Genomic DNA, 17,108 nt, shown 5'->3' on the forward strand with positions numbered 1-17,108 from the left:
AATGCTCAGGTAGGCCGTGGAATTTAAACAATGCCCAATTTGTACTAAGGGGCCTAAAGTGTGCCAAGAAAACATCCCCCACACCATTACACCACCACCACCAGCCTGCACAGTGGTAACAAGGCATGATGGATCCATGTTCTCATTCTGTTTACGCCAAATTCTGACTCTACCATCTGAATGTCTCAACAGAAATCGAGACTCATCAGACTAGGCAACATTTTTCCAGTCTTCAACTGTCCAATTTTGGTGAGCTTGTGCAAATTGTAGCCTCTTTTTCCTATTTGTAGTGGAGATGAGTGGTACCCGGTGGGGTCTTCTGCTGTTGTAGCCCATCCGCCGCAAGGTTGTGCGTGTTGTGGCTTCACAAATGCTTTGCTGCATACCTCGGTTGTAACGAGTGGTTATTTCAGTCAAAGTTGCTCTTCTATCAGCTTGAATCAGTCGGCCCATTCTCCTCTGACCTCTAGCATCAACAAGGCATTTTCGCCCACAGGACTCCGCATACTGGATGTTTTTCCCTTTTCACACCATTCTTTGTAAACCCTAGAAATGGTTGTGCGTGAAAATCCCAGTAACTGAGCAGATTGTGAAATACTCAGACCGGCCCATCTGGCACCAACAACCATGCCACGCTCAAAATTGCTTAAATCACCTTTCTTTCCCATTCTGACATTCAGTTTGGAGTTCAGGAGATTGTCTTGACCAGGACCACACCTCTAAATGCATTGAAGCAACTGCCATGTGATTGGTTGATTAGATAATTGCATTAATGAGAAATTGAACAGGTGTTCCTAATAATCCTTTAGGTGAGTGTATATAAAAGTGCCTCTAAAAGCAAACGCCATGTTTGTTTGCACACAACAGTGGATTCTACGGTGGACTGGAGATCTGGCGCTCACCAGAGAGATCTTGCACCAGTCGATGTTGAACTGAGCTCTGAACTTCTTATCGCAGCTGATGACGGGCTCCATCTCCTGACTGCAACGCAGCTGGTTCTGTGGGGTCTCCACTTCTCGAAGGCATGACGAGAACGGCACGTCTGCTCCCACCATCACATACACACTGTGAACATCACAGAGGCTTAATGAAGAGCGAGCTTTTAAGCACAATGTTCACAAATATTTATAAATTTGACAGTGAATTAACACTTAACATAACCACGATGCACAGAAATAAAGCATAAAGACAACAACAATTTGGATACTATACATATTCTGTCTGCCAAGATGAATGTGTTTTCTGCTCCGAGACCTTCTAAAATGCCTTCATCTGGAACATTTTATCTTCAGTAAGGAGTACATGAATATTTGATGAACAACTTATGCTAACGCATGAGGGAATTCCTCTAAAGAAACGTGAACAGAGATGGGCAGCCTCTACCCTTATGTAAATTCACCAGTGTTTTTTTGCCTTCTCCGACAGGATGTTCTCTTTTTCATGGGTTTTTCTCAAGAACGTTACTGATTTATATCACAATATGCTCAAGTTCTGTCTGTGCCAATAAGCTGTTTAAAGGGGACCTGTTATGCTTTTTTACATTTTCACCTTTCTTCAAGTGTGATGTTGCTGTCTGAACATGAAAAAGGTCTGCAAAGTAACAAAGGCCGTCCAAAGGGTTTATTCTCTATATCAGTACATGCTGTTTTCTGAACTCCCTGAAACGCCTCCATTGTAGTCTTGAGCTTTCTTCCGGGAGCGAACACATCACAATATTCCTCATTTAAATAATTCCCACACAAGGCATACGCAAAATAAAGGGGGTGAGGCCTGGATGAGATAGCAATGTGTTGAAACTCCCAGTTATGATAAGGGGGCGTGACATTTCCCCAGACACACTCGGAGTGGTTGGCCAATCACAACACACTGGTCCAGCTGACCAATCAGAGCACATTGTGCTTTTCAGAAGGAGGGGCTTCATAGAGACAGGAACTAAACAGAGTGTTACCGACAGACTGGGAAGAGAGGTGCTGCAAAAAATAAGGAGTTTCAAGCATGAAAACCTATTCTAGTAGCCCCAAAACAAAATCTAGTCTTTGTAAAAGGGCACAATGTCCCCTTTAGTTAATTTTTTATTCAGTGTACAGTAATATTTACGTCTTACCCCTCTTTCAGGTCATTGATGGGTAAAGGCACTCGTCCTCCCCGGTCCAGCGCTGAAGTGATGTTGATGGCATTAAGTCTCTCCGGCTGCCACACGTTCTTGACAGCACCGAGAAAATCTCCCAGCACCTCACTGGCCAACATCTCCTCAACGTTCATGTTCTTGATGAAGAACTCGGCCTGATAGGGCAAGGGAAACTCTGCCAGAGTGAGAGCAAGAGAGGAAAGATATGATCATATCTTTCTGTATGCAATTACAAGTAATACCAAACTAGGTTACATAACAGTTGGATAATAAGTTGGCTGTCATTTTGAAGTGTCTCTTTCTGGACGAGATGGCAGATGGTGGACTGCGTCACAGTGAGGTCACATCTGCACTGAAACAGTTGCTCAGCTTAAGGCAAAACACAGATAGTAAACTGAACTGGAATTTCAGAGCATTCAATGTCATATATAATGTGGTGAATATAAATCAGCTGCTAAAACATACACAAACAAATGACGCTATCAGCTGTAGACCTGTCGCGATTATTGATTAATCATCTGATGGTGGTTATTCGCTAGGCAATAGGCAATTGAGATAAAGGCAATAATTACGCAGTGTAAATTTCAATCACATTTAGTCAAAGTGTTTAGTATAGTACACAAAGATAGTCAAAGGTCTTCCTTCATACGAAATGAAGGTTTGTGGGTTTAATCAGACTGCATTACAACGTATTATAATTAATTATATATATATATTTATTTATTTTCACAGCATCAAAGTAAACCATATGGGCCTATTTTATTATTATATGCAATTCTGAGTAAAAAGTAGCATATTAGGCTAACATTAATTGACACGAACAAAACAGAATTAAATGGTTAATCACAAATATTTGTATGACAATAAATTTTTATAATAGTGATTAGCCGTTTAAAATAGCGTCTGTTTTTATCAAACTTTTATAACTAATAACAGTAATATTAAAATAACTTTAAATCAATGGGTCTCATGCGTATGCACAAATTTGTGTGTTCAGAAAAAAAAAAAGATGATTCACCAAAAACGTTCATACTAAAATGTAGTCTAAATTACAAAGAAATATAGGAACACGTACGCAAAAAGCACTTACACTATGTGGCCTGTTAAACTGTTGAAAAGTTATATTTAATCTCATCATGACTATGTAACATTATAAATGAAAAAATCATGCAATTTCATCTTATATGTTTAATCATGTACAGTGAAAGTAATAGTTTCAGCTCCGAGGCTGCTCTGAATAAAGCATCAGATATATGCGTATGTCCTGCTGGCTAGTCAGAGGTCTGTAATCTGGGTCGGCATAAAAGGTGTTTATTGTGTTTGAACTGGTTTTGAGAATGGCACACTTGGCATTGCTCAAGGATCTGGCGAGAGCGCGTCTGCAGAGAGAGACGAAAGACTATAAACGAAAGGTTGTGCAAAAGGCCCAACCAAAGGAGACGGTTTGGGGCGTGTTTTATGCAAATGATTAACTTCAAGCACACGGACGCTCATTTAAAATACTCTAAATTCACTAACATTAGAAAGATGTTAAGAACAAATTCATGTGGGAACGCACGTGTTGTGAATTAGCCGGAGATTTTTTATGAGAAGTTCTCCTGTCCGTACAAATACTAAATAATCCACGCAATTATTAGTGAATAAGACCCTAAGTCTGGCTGGTTTATTCTTACACAAACACATGTTTTCCATACTTTAGGATTAAGGTTTTCAGTCAAACAATAGAGTCTTTCTTTGAACATATGGCTGTATGTTATAATGAGATTTGCTAAATCAAAACTGTTCTTGGATCTCACCTTCTGTAGACATGATGTTTATGACCAAGTTGTGCCTGGCAGTTTCAAAAGTGCGTTTATTATACGCTGTAATCTGCAACACACAAGAGGGAAAGTTTAAGCCCGGCTCAGGACAGCTTTACATTCATACCATGCAGAGGATGTCAGAACCAGATGCAAACACATAGTTTCTCAAGGGTACAGAAGAATAACAAAGCCAAATCCTTACATGAATCTAAAGCCTCAACAATGCACAAAGAGGAGATAAGCATTCTTATGCATACAAATTCAACTTTGCCCTGTTACTTTCTATTTTCCTAGAAAAAAAGATTGAATTACTATACACTTAAACAACACGGCCGTAACCACCGCAGACATTGAAGTCACCCCAATAATTAGAAATGGTCAAATCCCCCCCCCCCCCCTAAATATTTGATATTCTCTACACACTTCTCTGTTAGTTGTTTTAGGATGAATAAAAGTAAAAAATGTAGAGGTCTACAGCGAACGTCACTGTCAAAATGATTGAGATGGCCAATCAAATCAAAGTTTTTGTCGCGAGGCATTAGTTTTAATGGAGGAAAAACACATTGTAAGATATAAGTAGATAAATATGTATTATTTGACAGCTGTTTTATGATAGAAATGTTGTCTGACAGTAATATCAACTGATGCAAACTACTCTCTTTTTTTAATCAAATCGGCGTTTTAATTTGAAAAATAATTTACATGATTGCATGTGATGCATAACTGAATGTGACGAGACAAGAAACGTTTTGCGTTTCCGACATGTTAAACACAATTTTTTATGACATTTTGATCGATTTAATGCATCCTTGTTTAATAAAATTATACATTTCTTTCCAAGACAAACCTTACTGTCTTTTGAACAGCAGTGTATATGAGATCAGATGTACACATGTAAGCCTACACATGATAACACACCTCGATGATGGTCGGCTTGCCCACATGCTCAGCTGTTGGAGAGCCATAGAGGACTCCATCACTATGCGAGGTTCTCTGAATGTACCGCAACCATCCAGGCCTGTCTGGATAGCCTTTAAGGTTAGTGTTAAACGTGATGGGGTCGTTACTCGAATCACCTGAAATGAAAAAGTTATTTTCAGAAGTCTTTACTTAAGCAACTAGGTATGAAAGGTTGTGCTTTTACAAAAAGGATGCTGCGAAACAAAAATATTATTGAGACAAATGTTCATTATATTTGTTCTGTGTAATGTTTCCTTAGAAGATATAGGCCCTCAGACCCTGACATGTAAACTAAGATTAATATGTTTGATGTGCAGTGATATACAAAGTGCAAGGTGAACAGGTGTTTCATAAAAATGAATATAGTGAAAGATTTATTCTGTATAGGCATGTTATTGAGTAAGTAGTGGAGTAAGTGTACCTGCTTTCGGATACGGTGGGAACTCCCCTTTAAAGTGTTCTCTCTCTAGCACATGAACGAAAAGCACTCCGGCAGAAGGATAAACGTTGCGGTCGGCGTGTGACTTAGAGAGGATGGTGACCACTGGTGCAGAAAGAAAGGATAAAAGAGTTATTAAGAGCAGTGTGATGTGGAAGACAAAATTACCTCACTGCACACACTAAGAATCTGCACATACAATAAAAGAAATAGCTATTATATATATATATATATATATATATATATATATATATATATATATATATATGTGTGTGTGTGTGTGTGTGTGTGTGTGTGTGTGTGTGTGTGTGTGTGTGTGTGTATACGTTACCTTCAAAAGTTTGGAATAATTATTTTTTTATTATTTTGTTATATTTTTTATATTATATATTATTATTTTGTTACCATTTTTTGGGTAACATTTTTTTTAAAAGAATTTAACACTCATTAAGGACACATTAAATTGATCAAAAATGTATAATGTTACAAAAGATTTTTATTTAAAATAAATGCCGTTCTTTGAACTTTTTATTCATCAAAGGATCCTGGAGAAAATTTATTGTGGTTTTCACAAAAATATTAATCAGCACAACTTTTTTCAACATTGATAATAATAATAAACGTTTCTTGAGCAGCAATTCAGCATATTAGAATGATTTCTGAAGGATCATGTGACACTAAGTGATTCATTTTCAAATATTTTAAATGAAATAAATAAATAATAATAAATAATTTAAATAAATCGCAATATTTATATTTCACAATATTACTGTTTTTATCAAATAAATGCAGCCATGGTGAGCATAAGAGACTTTTTCAAAAAAACAATACAAATATTATCAACTCCAAACTTTTGAATGGTTTATAAAAACCTTAATTATGAAAATAACATTGTCATATTAACTTAACAAAAAAAAAATGATTTTTTTGTTTCATAATAAATGATTTGATGTTTTAAGACAAACACAGACAATAACAGATGTTACAATTTATTAGATTATGTTACATATTATTTAGAGCTTAATAATGTGAACTGTCTATTTTAACTTGCATTTATTTTTAATACATTTATGTAACAGGGGTGTGTTTCTTTCTTCTAAAAACCATGTGGGAGTGTGTGAGAATGTGTTATGTGAGCGAGTGGGTGAGCGTGTCTTGGGCATTAGGCCATGGATTCTCATTGGCTGGTGGACAGTAGTACAGTGTATCGCAATCTCTGAACACTCAAACACTCCGCGCTCAATGCAACTTTCACACGCCATTGCCCACCCCTCACTTTGCACAACAAACTCTTTTTTCTGGCGCAACACACTATTATTTAAGAGGAAAGAGATTGTTTTTCCCCCATCAGTTTATAATAGATACTGGAGAGATGGTAGTCAGTGTCTCTTTCTTTTCTCACTTTGAGTCAGTTGGGAGGAAGCTGGTTTTAAATCTCTGCTACACTGGGAGAAAGCAACTACAGAAACGCTAGATTTCTTCACGCTTTCAAACACAAAACAGCTCCTAGTACATCACTCGAGGCCGAGCGTGTGCTTACACCGAGGCTCCAAACTCGCTCAAACACATTAAGCTGATCAGAACAGCACAAACCAAGAGTGATCACAAGACATCTGGAAGCATAAATGGCTTACACAAACAGAGCTGACATAAATATGAACACATTAAGATAAAATAATCTTTTGATACATCAACAAACAAACTAAACTGCTGGTCCTGTGGATTAGAACCAGCCTACATCATTAATTCATACACACCAACATGTTTAATGCCTGTAAGAGTATATAATGCGCATCAAATATTTTTAATATATATTTAGACAAAGGATATACAGTTAATATTTGTATTAACATTTTATTTAATAATTTTTTTTCTATGCAAATTACACCCTATTTCCAAAATTCATGACTCTTTGCTTAATGCAATGTTACGCTATTACTGCTATTACTTAAACTGAGCGTTTTTGTCAATTTTGGAGCGATTACTGATGCAATGCAGACAGTGCATGCAAATAAACAACACTCTCGGCAAGCACAATTCATTCTTAGTGAGTTCCGAAATGATGTCCATCAATAAAGGCCTGTTTACACGGACACAAATTAAACAGACTTACAAATTAGCCTCAAACATTTCATTTGAATGAACGGCTGTTAATGGATCATTTCAGACACAAATATTCACATGTCGTCAATGCAACAGATTTTTTTAAGGACAGGTGTTCAGAAGAAAACTGGGCAAATTCAGACTTCTGGTCACACGCCCAGAGTTGTGACATAAAACTGCGATCACAAACAAACTGTTTTGTTAAGCGACAGTGAATAGCAGAGGAAGAATCCGGAACAGGCTCTCTTGTCTCTGTAGTCTGTACTCTTTTATTTGGAATTTATGTGTGTATATATATATATATGTGTATATACTGTATATATATATATATATATATATACAGTGTTGTGCTTCGGGTGACCCGAGTTCACGGACCGTTCCCGATCCCGTCCTCTTCTTTCTCTACCGCTTTCGCTCCCTGTCTACATACCGTCCTATCATTAAAACAAAGGCAAAAACGCCTAAAATTTTAAAACAGTGAATCCAAAATCGTCAAATAATTGTCAGACGCCGACTGATGCCGACAATCACCAGATTATAGCACATCCCTTCTCAGACATTCCACGATTTTACAAATGCCAACTGAACATGTTCAATCAGTGAAAACAAGTGCCAATAAAGACACCGACAGACACACTGATTCGACAAAACCCAACAAAGTGTCTGTTGCCATTGGTTGGCGTCTGTCGGTGCGTTGTGAATTGGCCTTTTGACTTCCTTTCTTCTTCATGAGAAGTGGGTGTCTGAAACAGAAAGTTGTGCAGAGCTTTGTGTCATGGCGTAACCTGGTATTTCTGCTTTTCTTGGCAGTAAGCACAGTTTTGAAGCATGCAATAACATGACAAAATTGAAAGCATGCAATAACATGGCAATAGATTGAAAATCTAACCGATTTTTTGCTTCGTACATTAAGCCCTCGGCCTTAAGACTACGCAACGATCTATGTTAATGTGCAGAAATCCACACTTAATGCAAACATCCATGCACTGTTATGGGCTTTCTGAACAGCTGTGTCTTTACTAATGCTTTTCTCCACGGTGGGAGTATTGATCTGTTTCTGTGGTGTTGATGGCTGTGGTTTTGTACGTATGCACAGATGCAAGCTTTGAATAATTGGAGTGCCAGATGGTTTATTCTGTCACCCTGTGGGCGACCTTAGCCCAGAGCCTGATATAAACCCGACAGAGACAAAACCACATCCCAAACCCTCTGAAATGATTCGAATACTATGTGAACTCAAGGAAAACTGAAGGTGATGCACAACACTTTATTCTAATAGATCAACCATTAATGGTTAATGGCAAACTTTGCGACACTAAGTAATGGCAGAGAACACGCACATGCGCAAACTCACACAAATTACTGACGGGCCCTTTAGTAGAAATGGCTAATCCTGGTTTATGATTTTATGGGCCGACCTTGTGAAGATATTCATCATGCGCCAACTGAGAAAATACATTTTCTCTTTCGCTCCCTCCCTTTTCGTGACATAGCCGGGGATGTCCTACTGAACTGTCGAATCAGCTCTGTGCTGACTTCTCTTTTCCGGTCAAGAGGAATTCATGCACTTCACGATTCATAGGGAAGAAAAAAAACAGTGCAGACTACTTGCAGGATTGTGAAGACGTCAAACTGTTCAAAGTACTGGTCAATGGAAGTCAATGTTATGCACAAAACTGGGTCAGCCTGTCAAGACTAAGCTGTAGCCGGGAACACACTCATGGTGAAGTGAAAGAATGCTTTTCTCAAGCCGTCCATTTATCAGGTAATGCTGATTTTCATTTTGATCCATTTGAAGAAGTGAACACATTCATTTGTAATGCTAAATGTATTATGCAGATCAAACAATTTATGTCAAACTGTAAAGCAAACATGTAATATATTAGAGGCTGCATCACTGGGCTACTGCATGTTATAGCCTAATATACAAGTAGTTTTGTTAAAGAAGTAGTTCTTCCCCTTCCTATTTCAAAAGAGTTAAGAGGAAGGTGAATTATACAGGTTGGTGATTCAGCAGGGTGGCAGGTGTTAAGCCCAAAAAGCTTTGCACAGTAAAGTGCTGTGCGCGTGTGTTACGATCACTTCAAACACACCGGCTTTGTCTCAAAAACCTAGTGAGCTGCCTACCTAGTCAACATTTTGAACATCACAGGAACATATCTCATTTTGGCTGTCTGGCTTAAGCGTTCCTATAAAGCCCAAAGCTTCTGTATTGGTATTTCTTAAACAAATCAGAGTTTTAAATGAATCTTTAAAGTGAACAAACCCAACCGTTGGGTTGGGTTTGTCCATATTTGACCCAAACATTGGTTGAAACAACCCAGCATTTTTTAGAATGAGTCTTTCTAATTCACTTGACTCATTTTTTATGCACATCTCTCCATATCTATCCTACAGTTGTTATTTTTCTTGATAAAAGTAATTCACAGCAGTTGACAAAATTGATAAAACAATGATAGTTTTGCTTTGTTATTTTCTAGGGTCTCCTAGTCGATTTGTTGCAGCAAATAAAACAATTAAAACATTAATCACCTGCAAAGAAAGGCCACTAAATGAATCAGTGAACCAATTCATAAGATTCGAGTCACTGGAATGAATCACATTGCCCAGCACTACTAGACAGGCAGCATACTAGTTTTTGAGACACATCCAGTCTTTCCAATCACTCACCGCCAGTCTGAAACACAGATCTGTGTTTGGAGCCGATTAAAGCAAGGGTTTGGCCGTCTATGCCACTGGCAGAACGAACAATTGCGGCTTTTACAACGGAGAAAGAGGAATAATAGATATGAAAATGTCATAAACCAATTTACTATGAAAGACGTTGTCGTAATCTTACAAGAAGCAAATGAACCAATATATGTAGGTTGCAATTAGGACCAGTATAATACCAAACGGAATGTATTAAATAATATATTACAGGTGGAATTCGCGATATTAACGTGAACTAACTTACACGCTGATAAAAGCTACCATCTCTGAATTATCGGTTAACTGTCAGTCGGTTTATTCATATGGTGTAGCAGGAGAGCTATTCCGTTAGCCAGCGAGCTAGCTCTCATCCAACGGAAAAGAACGAGTATTTCTCCCAGTGTCGTCGTCTCAAGTCTATATACGTACCCACTATGAGCCCCACGAAAATGCCGACAGAGGCCATCGTTCAGTGTCCGCAGTGGCTCTTAACAGCACACATTTGAGGAATCGCTGGTGGTCCTCGGGATGTGTCTGTGACAGCCATAAGCATCACCATCATCATCCTCCTCCGCTGCTCGGATTCCTCCCACTCACTGAGGCTGATGGGCGCTGGTTGGCTGGAAACATCTGGCGCAGATGCTGGAAAAATATATATAATCACTAGCTATATTTACAGGGGGACCCGGTTAGGACGGGATGGAAAACATATGTTGCACATACCATACAGTAATTCTTTTTTTAATGCAAATCGAATTGCGTAAGCATATGCTTTTTTAGTTGAGCTATAGTAGCCTAATGTTAAATAGGCTATTAAATGTTTAATTTAGCTTAAATAATATCTACCCAACTATAGCTCCTACATTCAGTAAAATTGACGAAGAAACTATGCTTATATTATTTGGTAACACTTTATTTGAATGTGTTACACATGTTGCATAGTAATAACTAGTCATAATTACATGCAACTAACCCTAAACCAAACCCTAATCCTACCCTAACCCTATAGTAAGTAGGCTACATGTAGTTAATTACTATTACTCAGTAGCCTACTTAAATGTATAATTACACTGTAACGGGGACACATTCAAATATTATATTGTCAATTCAAATACATTTGCTTTGGGAGGATTAAGTTGTTATCTATCTCATTTTATAAAATGATTGAACCTATTGTTATTTTCTTTGTTTTGCATTGAATTTTTTTATTTCACAATAACAAATTTCTCAACACTTTGCTAAGATTTGAAGTCACACTCTATTTTAAGGTGACGTAGTTACACGTTGCTATGCACTTACTATAGTAAATTATGCATAATTAAGTAAATAACCCTAAGTAAGTACATGTAGTTAATTAATAGTACTCAGTAATTACAATGTAACTACGTCACCTTAAAATAAAGTGAAAATTAAGTCTTTCTTACTGAGATTTCCCTTACTGTAAAATCTTTAAAATTTACAAATAATAAGATTAATAAATTAAGTACTTGATCTTATCTTTCTTACTGATTCAGGTGTCTTTTGTTTACCTGTTTGTATTTCCCCCTTCCTTTCCTTTTACTTTTTTTTAAATGTACTTTTTTGCAATTAAAAAAATATTAAAATAAAAACAATAGTCATTATATTATACAATTTTAAATTGGCTGAAAAGCTAAATGAGCTTATCATTGCAGATTGTGACTTTAACTAAATTGTATTTGATTATTTTTGAATTGGTGATCTCCTAAATATAATAAGTGCTGTAAATGAAGCAATGACAGAAACACAACCTCTCTTTGAGGATAACAGGAGGCTCCTCCCTCCCCCTCCCTCCCCCATCCATCCATCCATCCATCATGCCCCATAAGCTCTAAAGATGACAATGAGATAAGGTCTATTAAAATGTATTCAACCCCCTGTGGAGAGGCTGAGGACACAGATGGCCATGATGACCACTTGCACTGTGCACAATGCCACACAACTGGTAGGTCTATAGTGAGCACCACGAGTGATACAACAAACCGTCTGTTGGTTTTGTATCAGTTTATTTTATTTATTTTTTTGTACCTCATGACCCGGCTGCATCTTGTGTCATCAAGATTTTAGGTTGCTAGGCAACATCTCCAGACAACTTCTGACAGGAATACAAGCATGGTCAAGTGTTATGCAATACATAGTATTAAAAAAAAAACATGAGGATGTAACAGAATATATTGTCAATTATAGCTTTGCAACAGTTTAGCAGTTGCATTAAAATCCTTTTTTTTTGGCTAAAGGCAAAAAATAAATAAATTGGGGTTCATGCAACATATGCTTAATTAAACAAACAGGAAGTTAACAAATCCATTTTCACATCACCCTAAATCCATATAAATTAGAAGGTTAAATATCCTCCTTCTTTTAATAATTGATTATTTCTAAAATTGTATAATTCACATATTTGTCCCACAAATCACATATTAATGCCTTTATGCTGCACAGACGCTGATGAAGTTGCATATATAACACAAAAAGTGCATTTACATGGAAATTACAATTGCAATTGTATTGATTGATTATTCTTGTCACCACGTGGCCTTGTATCACTCCAGCACGACCACTGTAGTTAATATTATTCTGCGAAATTACTTTCTTTCCTTTTCCAGACTGCAGTTTGCTTGTTCCCCCTCTATACAGATTACTGGACCGAACCATTTGTGAAAATTAAGGTTACACACCTGTCAATTGTCGAAGCTCTCATGACAATATAACATAGTCGAGAAACCGAATTAGTTGCAGTGAATACATGAAGAAAGACGGAAATTGCTTTGTCTAAACTGATAGTTTGACTCTGAATAGTCTTGTGTATCAACAACACCCCTACTGAGGGAATGGCGGCATCACCCCTCGCCTGCAATGGCGTTGTCTAGCTGTGCGCGCGCGCGCGTGCGTGTGTATGTGTGTGTGTGTGTGTGTGTGTGTGTGTGTGAGTAAAGCCCGGCTTGTATGTCACATTGTGTCAATTGTCTGGTAAGGTCCTGTATGGCAGCTTGATGCCAGTAGCGTTGCTAAATTAAAATGCTTTCCAATGCAATTCCCCTCTAGTTAATGATTTAAAGCGAGGACACATTTGTTCCTGTGATAACTAACATTACATTTTAAGGCGTAGGTAAGTGCCTCTTTTGTTTTGGAGCAACAACAAGGGAGTTAAGCAATACTTGTGCCACTTCTGCTTTGTGTTTATGTACGGTGTTTTGCAGATACACTCGCTGGAATGAATTAGGTCTGTATTTTTTGAGTGTTTACGGAGACTGGGTTTGTAGGATGGAGCTGTCAGTGATGCAGGCGATGTGATGTGATGCGCGCACGGGTTGCTCATCATCTTCGAATAGCGCAATTTCGCTATTTTTAGTCGCACTTTTTCCAAATGCATATTTACATCTGCAGTTTCACATTTATTCGCGCTATGCATGTTGTGAGAGTAAATGTGGGCTGTTATCTAACCAACAGAAACTGTTTTACATCATGCAGGTTGCTCGCACAGCTCTATTTTGTCCTTGTGCTGGGCTTAAATGTGCATCTGCCTTTTCGTGCTTTTATTGTCGAAATTAAATATTAATACGTGAGATGTGGGATTGATTTTAAACACATTCCGTCAGGCTAAAATGCAGCGGCTGTCTGCGGTGTTCACGATGGGTGCTGGATGGCAAATCTAATCTGTGAGTCATGTCGAGATCTGCGTCGAAAACACATCGGTGCATCAACAACATCGCGCTGATATTGAGTGCTCCGTCGGCCCTTATGGCAAAGTGATGATCACGCATAATGTTCAAGAACCAGGGCGGTGGACTAGAGCCAATGCAAAGGCATCTTCCAGCACCAGAGCCCTTTTCGAGGCGTGTTGTGTTTACAAACTGATGTGCAGCACAGTTGCTTTAGAGATGTTGTTTTCATCTGCCCTGCTGCTGCTGCTGCTGTTCAGTAGGCTATTGTAACAACGAATTTGGGTGAACTAACAACATTAAATTGCTTTATTTAATTGCAAAGTCCAGAGTGGACTTATAAGGTAGGCTATGCCCACCTGTGTGGCCAAATAAACCCACTAGACGTGTCATTTAAATGCATTAGGCGCTTAATTCAAATCGAATTTATTTTCGATGAGTCAGCATGACTTATTAAAGAACTGCTGATCAAACTGGAGTTTTAGTGTCTGAGCAACAATTCATCTTATTTGAAAGTCAATCAATTTCTGACTCTTTCACAGGTCATCATATCAAATCTATATTGCTTTGCCAATACAGAAAGCTAGTTTCGAGACTAATTTTTAGGCTCTGAATCTGTAGTCCCTATATTTTTTCCACTGTGTCCCCACAATGAATTGTAAGTTGGTAAAGCGAGCTTATTAGGAACAATAGGGGTTAATGGAGCCATCCCTAATAATCCCACTTGACAAAAAAAGTTATTTTTCTGTGATTACAATCACAGACAGATTTTTTTGGCTCAAAAAAGTTTCTAAAATGTTTTAATTTAATGTGGTTAAATAACTGTTAAATTGTAAACAATATTTCTGTTTTTACTGTATTTTTTATTAAATAAATGCAGCCTTGGTGAGCAGCATAAGCAGCATTTTTTTTTTATCTTAAATTCCGATTTTTGAATGGTATTTTATTATGGATAGTATATAAAACAACAACAACTGGGCCTATTTGGTATGTGGGCTTATTAGGGTCACTTTCTTGACAAGTTTCCACTTTTTACAGTATATGATTGTCTGCTGTGCAAAAATAAATAATAATTGCATAATTTGTGAAGAAGCAAGCTTCTCATAACATTTTTGTAAATGCTTTCAGGAATCCCCAACAATATGTGATTGCACCCAACGAACAACCTGAAGGTATGCTACTGTTTATTTGAGAAGACCTCCATTGTTGAGGCTAAGATGATGAAGACGGAGGCCTCGGCAGAGAGGAATACCTTGAGGAGCGCTTCCCCGCACCGGAACGCCTACAGGGCAGAGTTCCAGGCTCTAAAGAAGGCATTTGACCAACCAAGACAGGATGGAGGCCCAAAAGTCAAGGACCCAGAGGGGATCAGGCAGCCTCGAGGGCGGCAATACGGGGCCCACGTCAGTCGAATCAAGAACATGTTCATGCAAATGGGGACTGAGAACATTGGGTCCAACAGACGAGCAAAGGATGAGACCTCCCCACAGAAACTCAGCAAGCCAACAAACTTCATCAACAAGGCGGACGGGTCGGTGGTCCAGTTACAGCACGGCAATGGAGAGCGGACTGCTGGTGGCCATCATAAATCAAAGTTCTCTGAAACAAGGAAGCTTTTTGAGCAGAGCTCCAGAGATGCTTCACAGTCGCCTGTGTACTCTTATGGCCGAGACAAGAGGGGTTCTCACGAGCATTTGGATGACTGGAGGGGAACGCGTTCAAACAGAGGCAGTACGGACTCTTTAGACAGTCTTTGCTCCAGGACAGAGGCCTCATCTCCCACTGTGAGTCAGCTCAGTGCTGTGTTCGAAAATATAGATCAGCAGGGCTCCGGTGCTACTTTCAGAAGAGGCCAGGGAGGCGGAAGGGGGCTGTATTCTCCAGATGGCTTACAGAGACACGGGGAGGCCAGCGAGGATGACACCAGTGCTCGACAGTCTCCGTCAAGTGGTTTTTACAGGACGCGAGTGGGTAGCAAGCACAATATGCCAGTTTCTTCATCTTCAGAAGATCTTCTCAGTCCTAGTCCTCTGTCTGAGGCCGTGGACCAAGCGAAACACGACGAGAAGAAGCCCCAGGAGACCCCCGAGGTGGTTGATGGATCCATTGAACTGAAACCTAAAGATGAGGTAAACTCAACCAAGGTCGTGGACAATTCTTCAGCTGCAGCTCAAGTCAATGACGCTGCAGGAAATTCACATGAGTCTACAGCCACCACGGTCCACGAGGACACAGACGGTCATGTGAAAGAGGAGTCTAGCTGGATTACAGAGGATCAAATTGAAGAACACAATGAGGAATATTGCGGCAATGAGAGAGTTATTTTCACTGCCGATGGAGATGCTTGCTACCAGGGCTGGGGGGAGAGCTGCACAGACTTAGAGGATGACCTGTACGATGATGACCTTTCCTATGACCCAGGGTCAGAGATTACGGAGATTCCCGGTCTTCCAGAGGAGGTCAAGGAGGATATTCCACAAAAACGGAAAATTCAATTCAGCTCTGCACCCATAAAAGTAAGTTTATTGATAGTCTTTTGCATGATAATAGGTGATGTGAATACATTACATACAAAAAATACGTAAAAAATGCAATTCGTAATGCATTGATTATTTTAATACCTCTTAATGACCAACTCACCCAAAAATCTAAATTCACTCACACTCATGTCGTTCCAAACCCATAAGACTTTAAAGACTATCTCCGAAACACAAATGAAGATATTTAATGAAGTCTGAGAGATTTCTGTCCCTCCATTTACAGTCCACGCAACTACTTTCAAAAAGCTGTTTGTCACAACATCAGTTGTGGTAAACAGAAGCTCAGTCATGCTTAATTGACGTGCATGAACCAATGAGGTTCATTCTCGGAAAATCTGGGCTAAACCGCTCAATGCATATGGATTCGTTTTAAGATCTGAAGCGTCAAAGTGATAGTTGCGTAACTGTCAACAGAGGGACAGAAATCTCTCAGATTTCATCAAAAAGATCTTCATTTGTGTTTCGAAAAATGAACAAAAGTCTTACAGGTTTGTAACGATATGAGGGTGAGTAAATAATGAAAATGTTTACATTTTTGGGTGGACTAACCCTTTAATATACACTTAACAGTATACAAAGAGTTAATTCCTGTTTTAGATTTTTTCATGGACACACTTAAATGTCATTGACCCTAGTTTATGTTTTGTAAATCTATGTGTGTATGCTTTGATTTTTTTAAATGGACTTAGAGATGACCACCATCATGCTATTGAGTTCCTGTTGTTCATCTCATCTGAAAGCATAGTCATAATTTAATCTATAGAG

General features: G+C 38.6%; 2 protein-coding genes across 6 annotated transcripts in view; one reads left to right on the forward strand and one right to left on the reverse strand.

Annotated features, from left to right (window-relative positions):
- sgce (sarcoglycan, epsilon) overlaps positions 1–10,746 on the reverse strand; it is a 17,193-nt gene extending 6,447 nt beyond the window's left edge. Inside the window, exons 1-7 of one of the 4 annotated variants that reach the window (XM_081376600.1) lie at positions 10,553–10,703; positions 10,103–10,189; positions 5,312–5,434; positions 4,849–5,006; positions 3,925–3,997; positions 2,105–2,303; positions 903–1,065 (exon numbers count right to left, since the gene is read on the reverse strand). In XM_081376600.1, the coding sequence (XP_081232726.1) occupies positions 903–1,065; positions 2,105–2,303; positions 3,925–3,997; positions 4,849–5,006; positions 5,312–5,434; positions 10,103–10,189; positions 10,553–10,589 (840 nt within the window). In that variant the 5' untranslated portion in view covers positions 10,590–10,703. Of the gene's footprint in view, positions 1–902; positions 1,066–2,104; positions 2,304–3,924; positions 3,998–4,848; positions 5,007–5,311; positions 5,435–10,102; positions 10,190–10,552 lie in introns of all 4 variants that reach the window. The other 3 variants (XM_081376601.1, XM_081376602.1, XM_081376603.1) reach the window with 3 other exon arrangements.
- The window catches only part of ppp1r9a (protein phosphatase 1, regulatory subunit 9A), a 63,779-nt gene continuing 55,674 nt past the window's right edge, over positions 9,004–17,108 (forward strand). For both annotated transcript variants that reach the window (XM_081376595.1, XM_081376596.1), the window contains exons 1-2: positions 9,004–9,197; positions 14,932–16,319. In XM_081376595.1, the coding sequence (XP_081232721.1) occupies positions 15,021–16,319 (1,299 nt within the window). In that variant the 5' untranslated portion in view covers positions 9,004–9,197; positions 14,932–15,020. The remainder of the gene's footprint in view (positions 9,198–14,931; positions 16,320–17,108) is intronic.

This window comes from Scardinius erythrophthalmus (assembly GCF_964197995.2).
Source record: "Scardinius erythrophthalmus genome assembly, chromosome: 10".
Lineage (NCBI taxonomy): Eukaryota > Metazoa > Chordata > Actinopteri > Cypriniformes > Leuciscidae > Scardinius > Scardinius erythrophthalmus.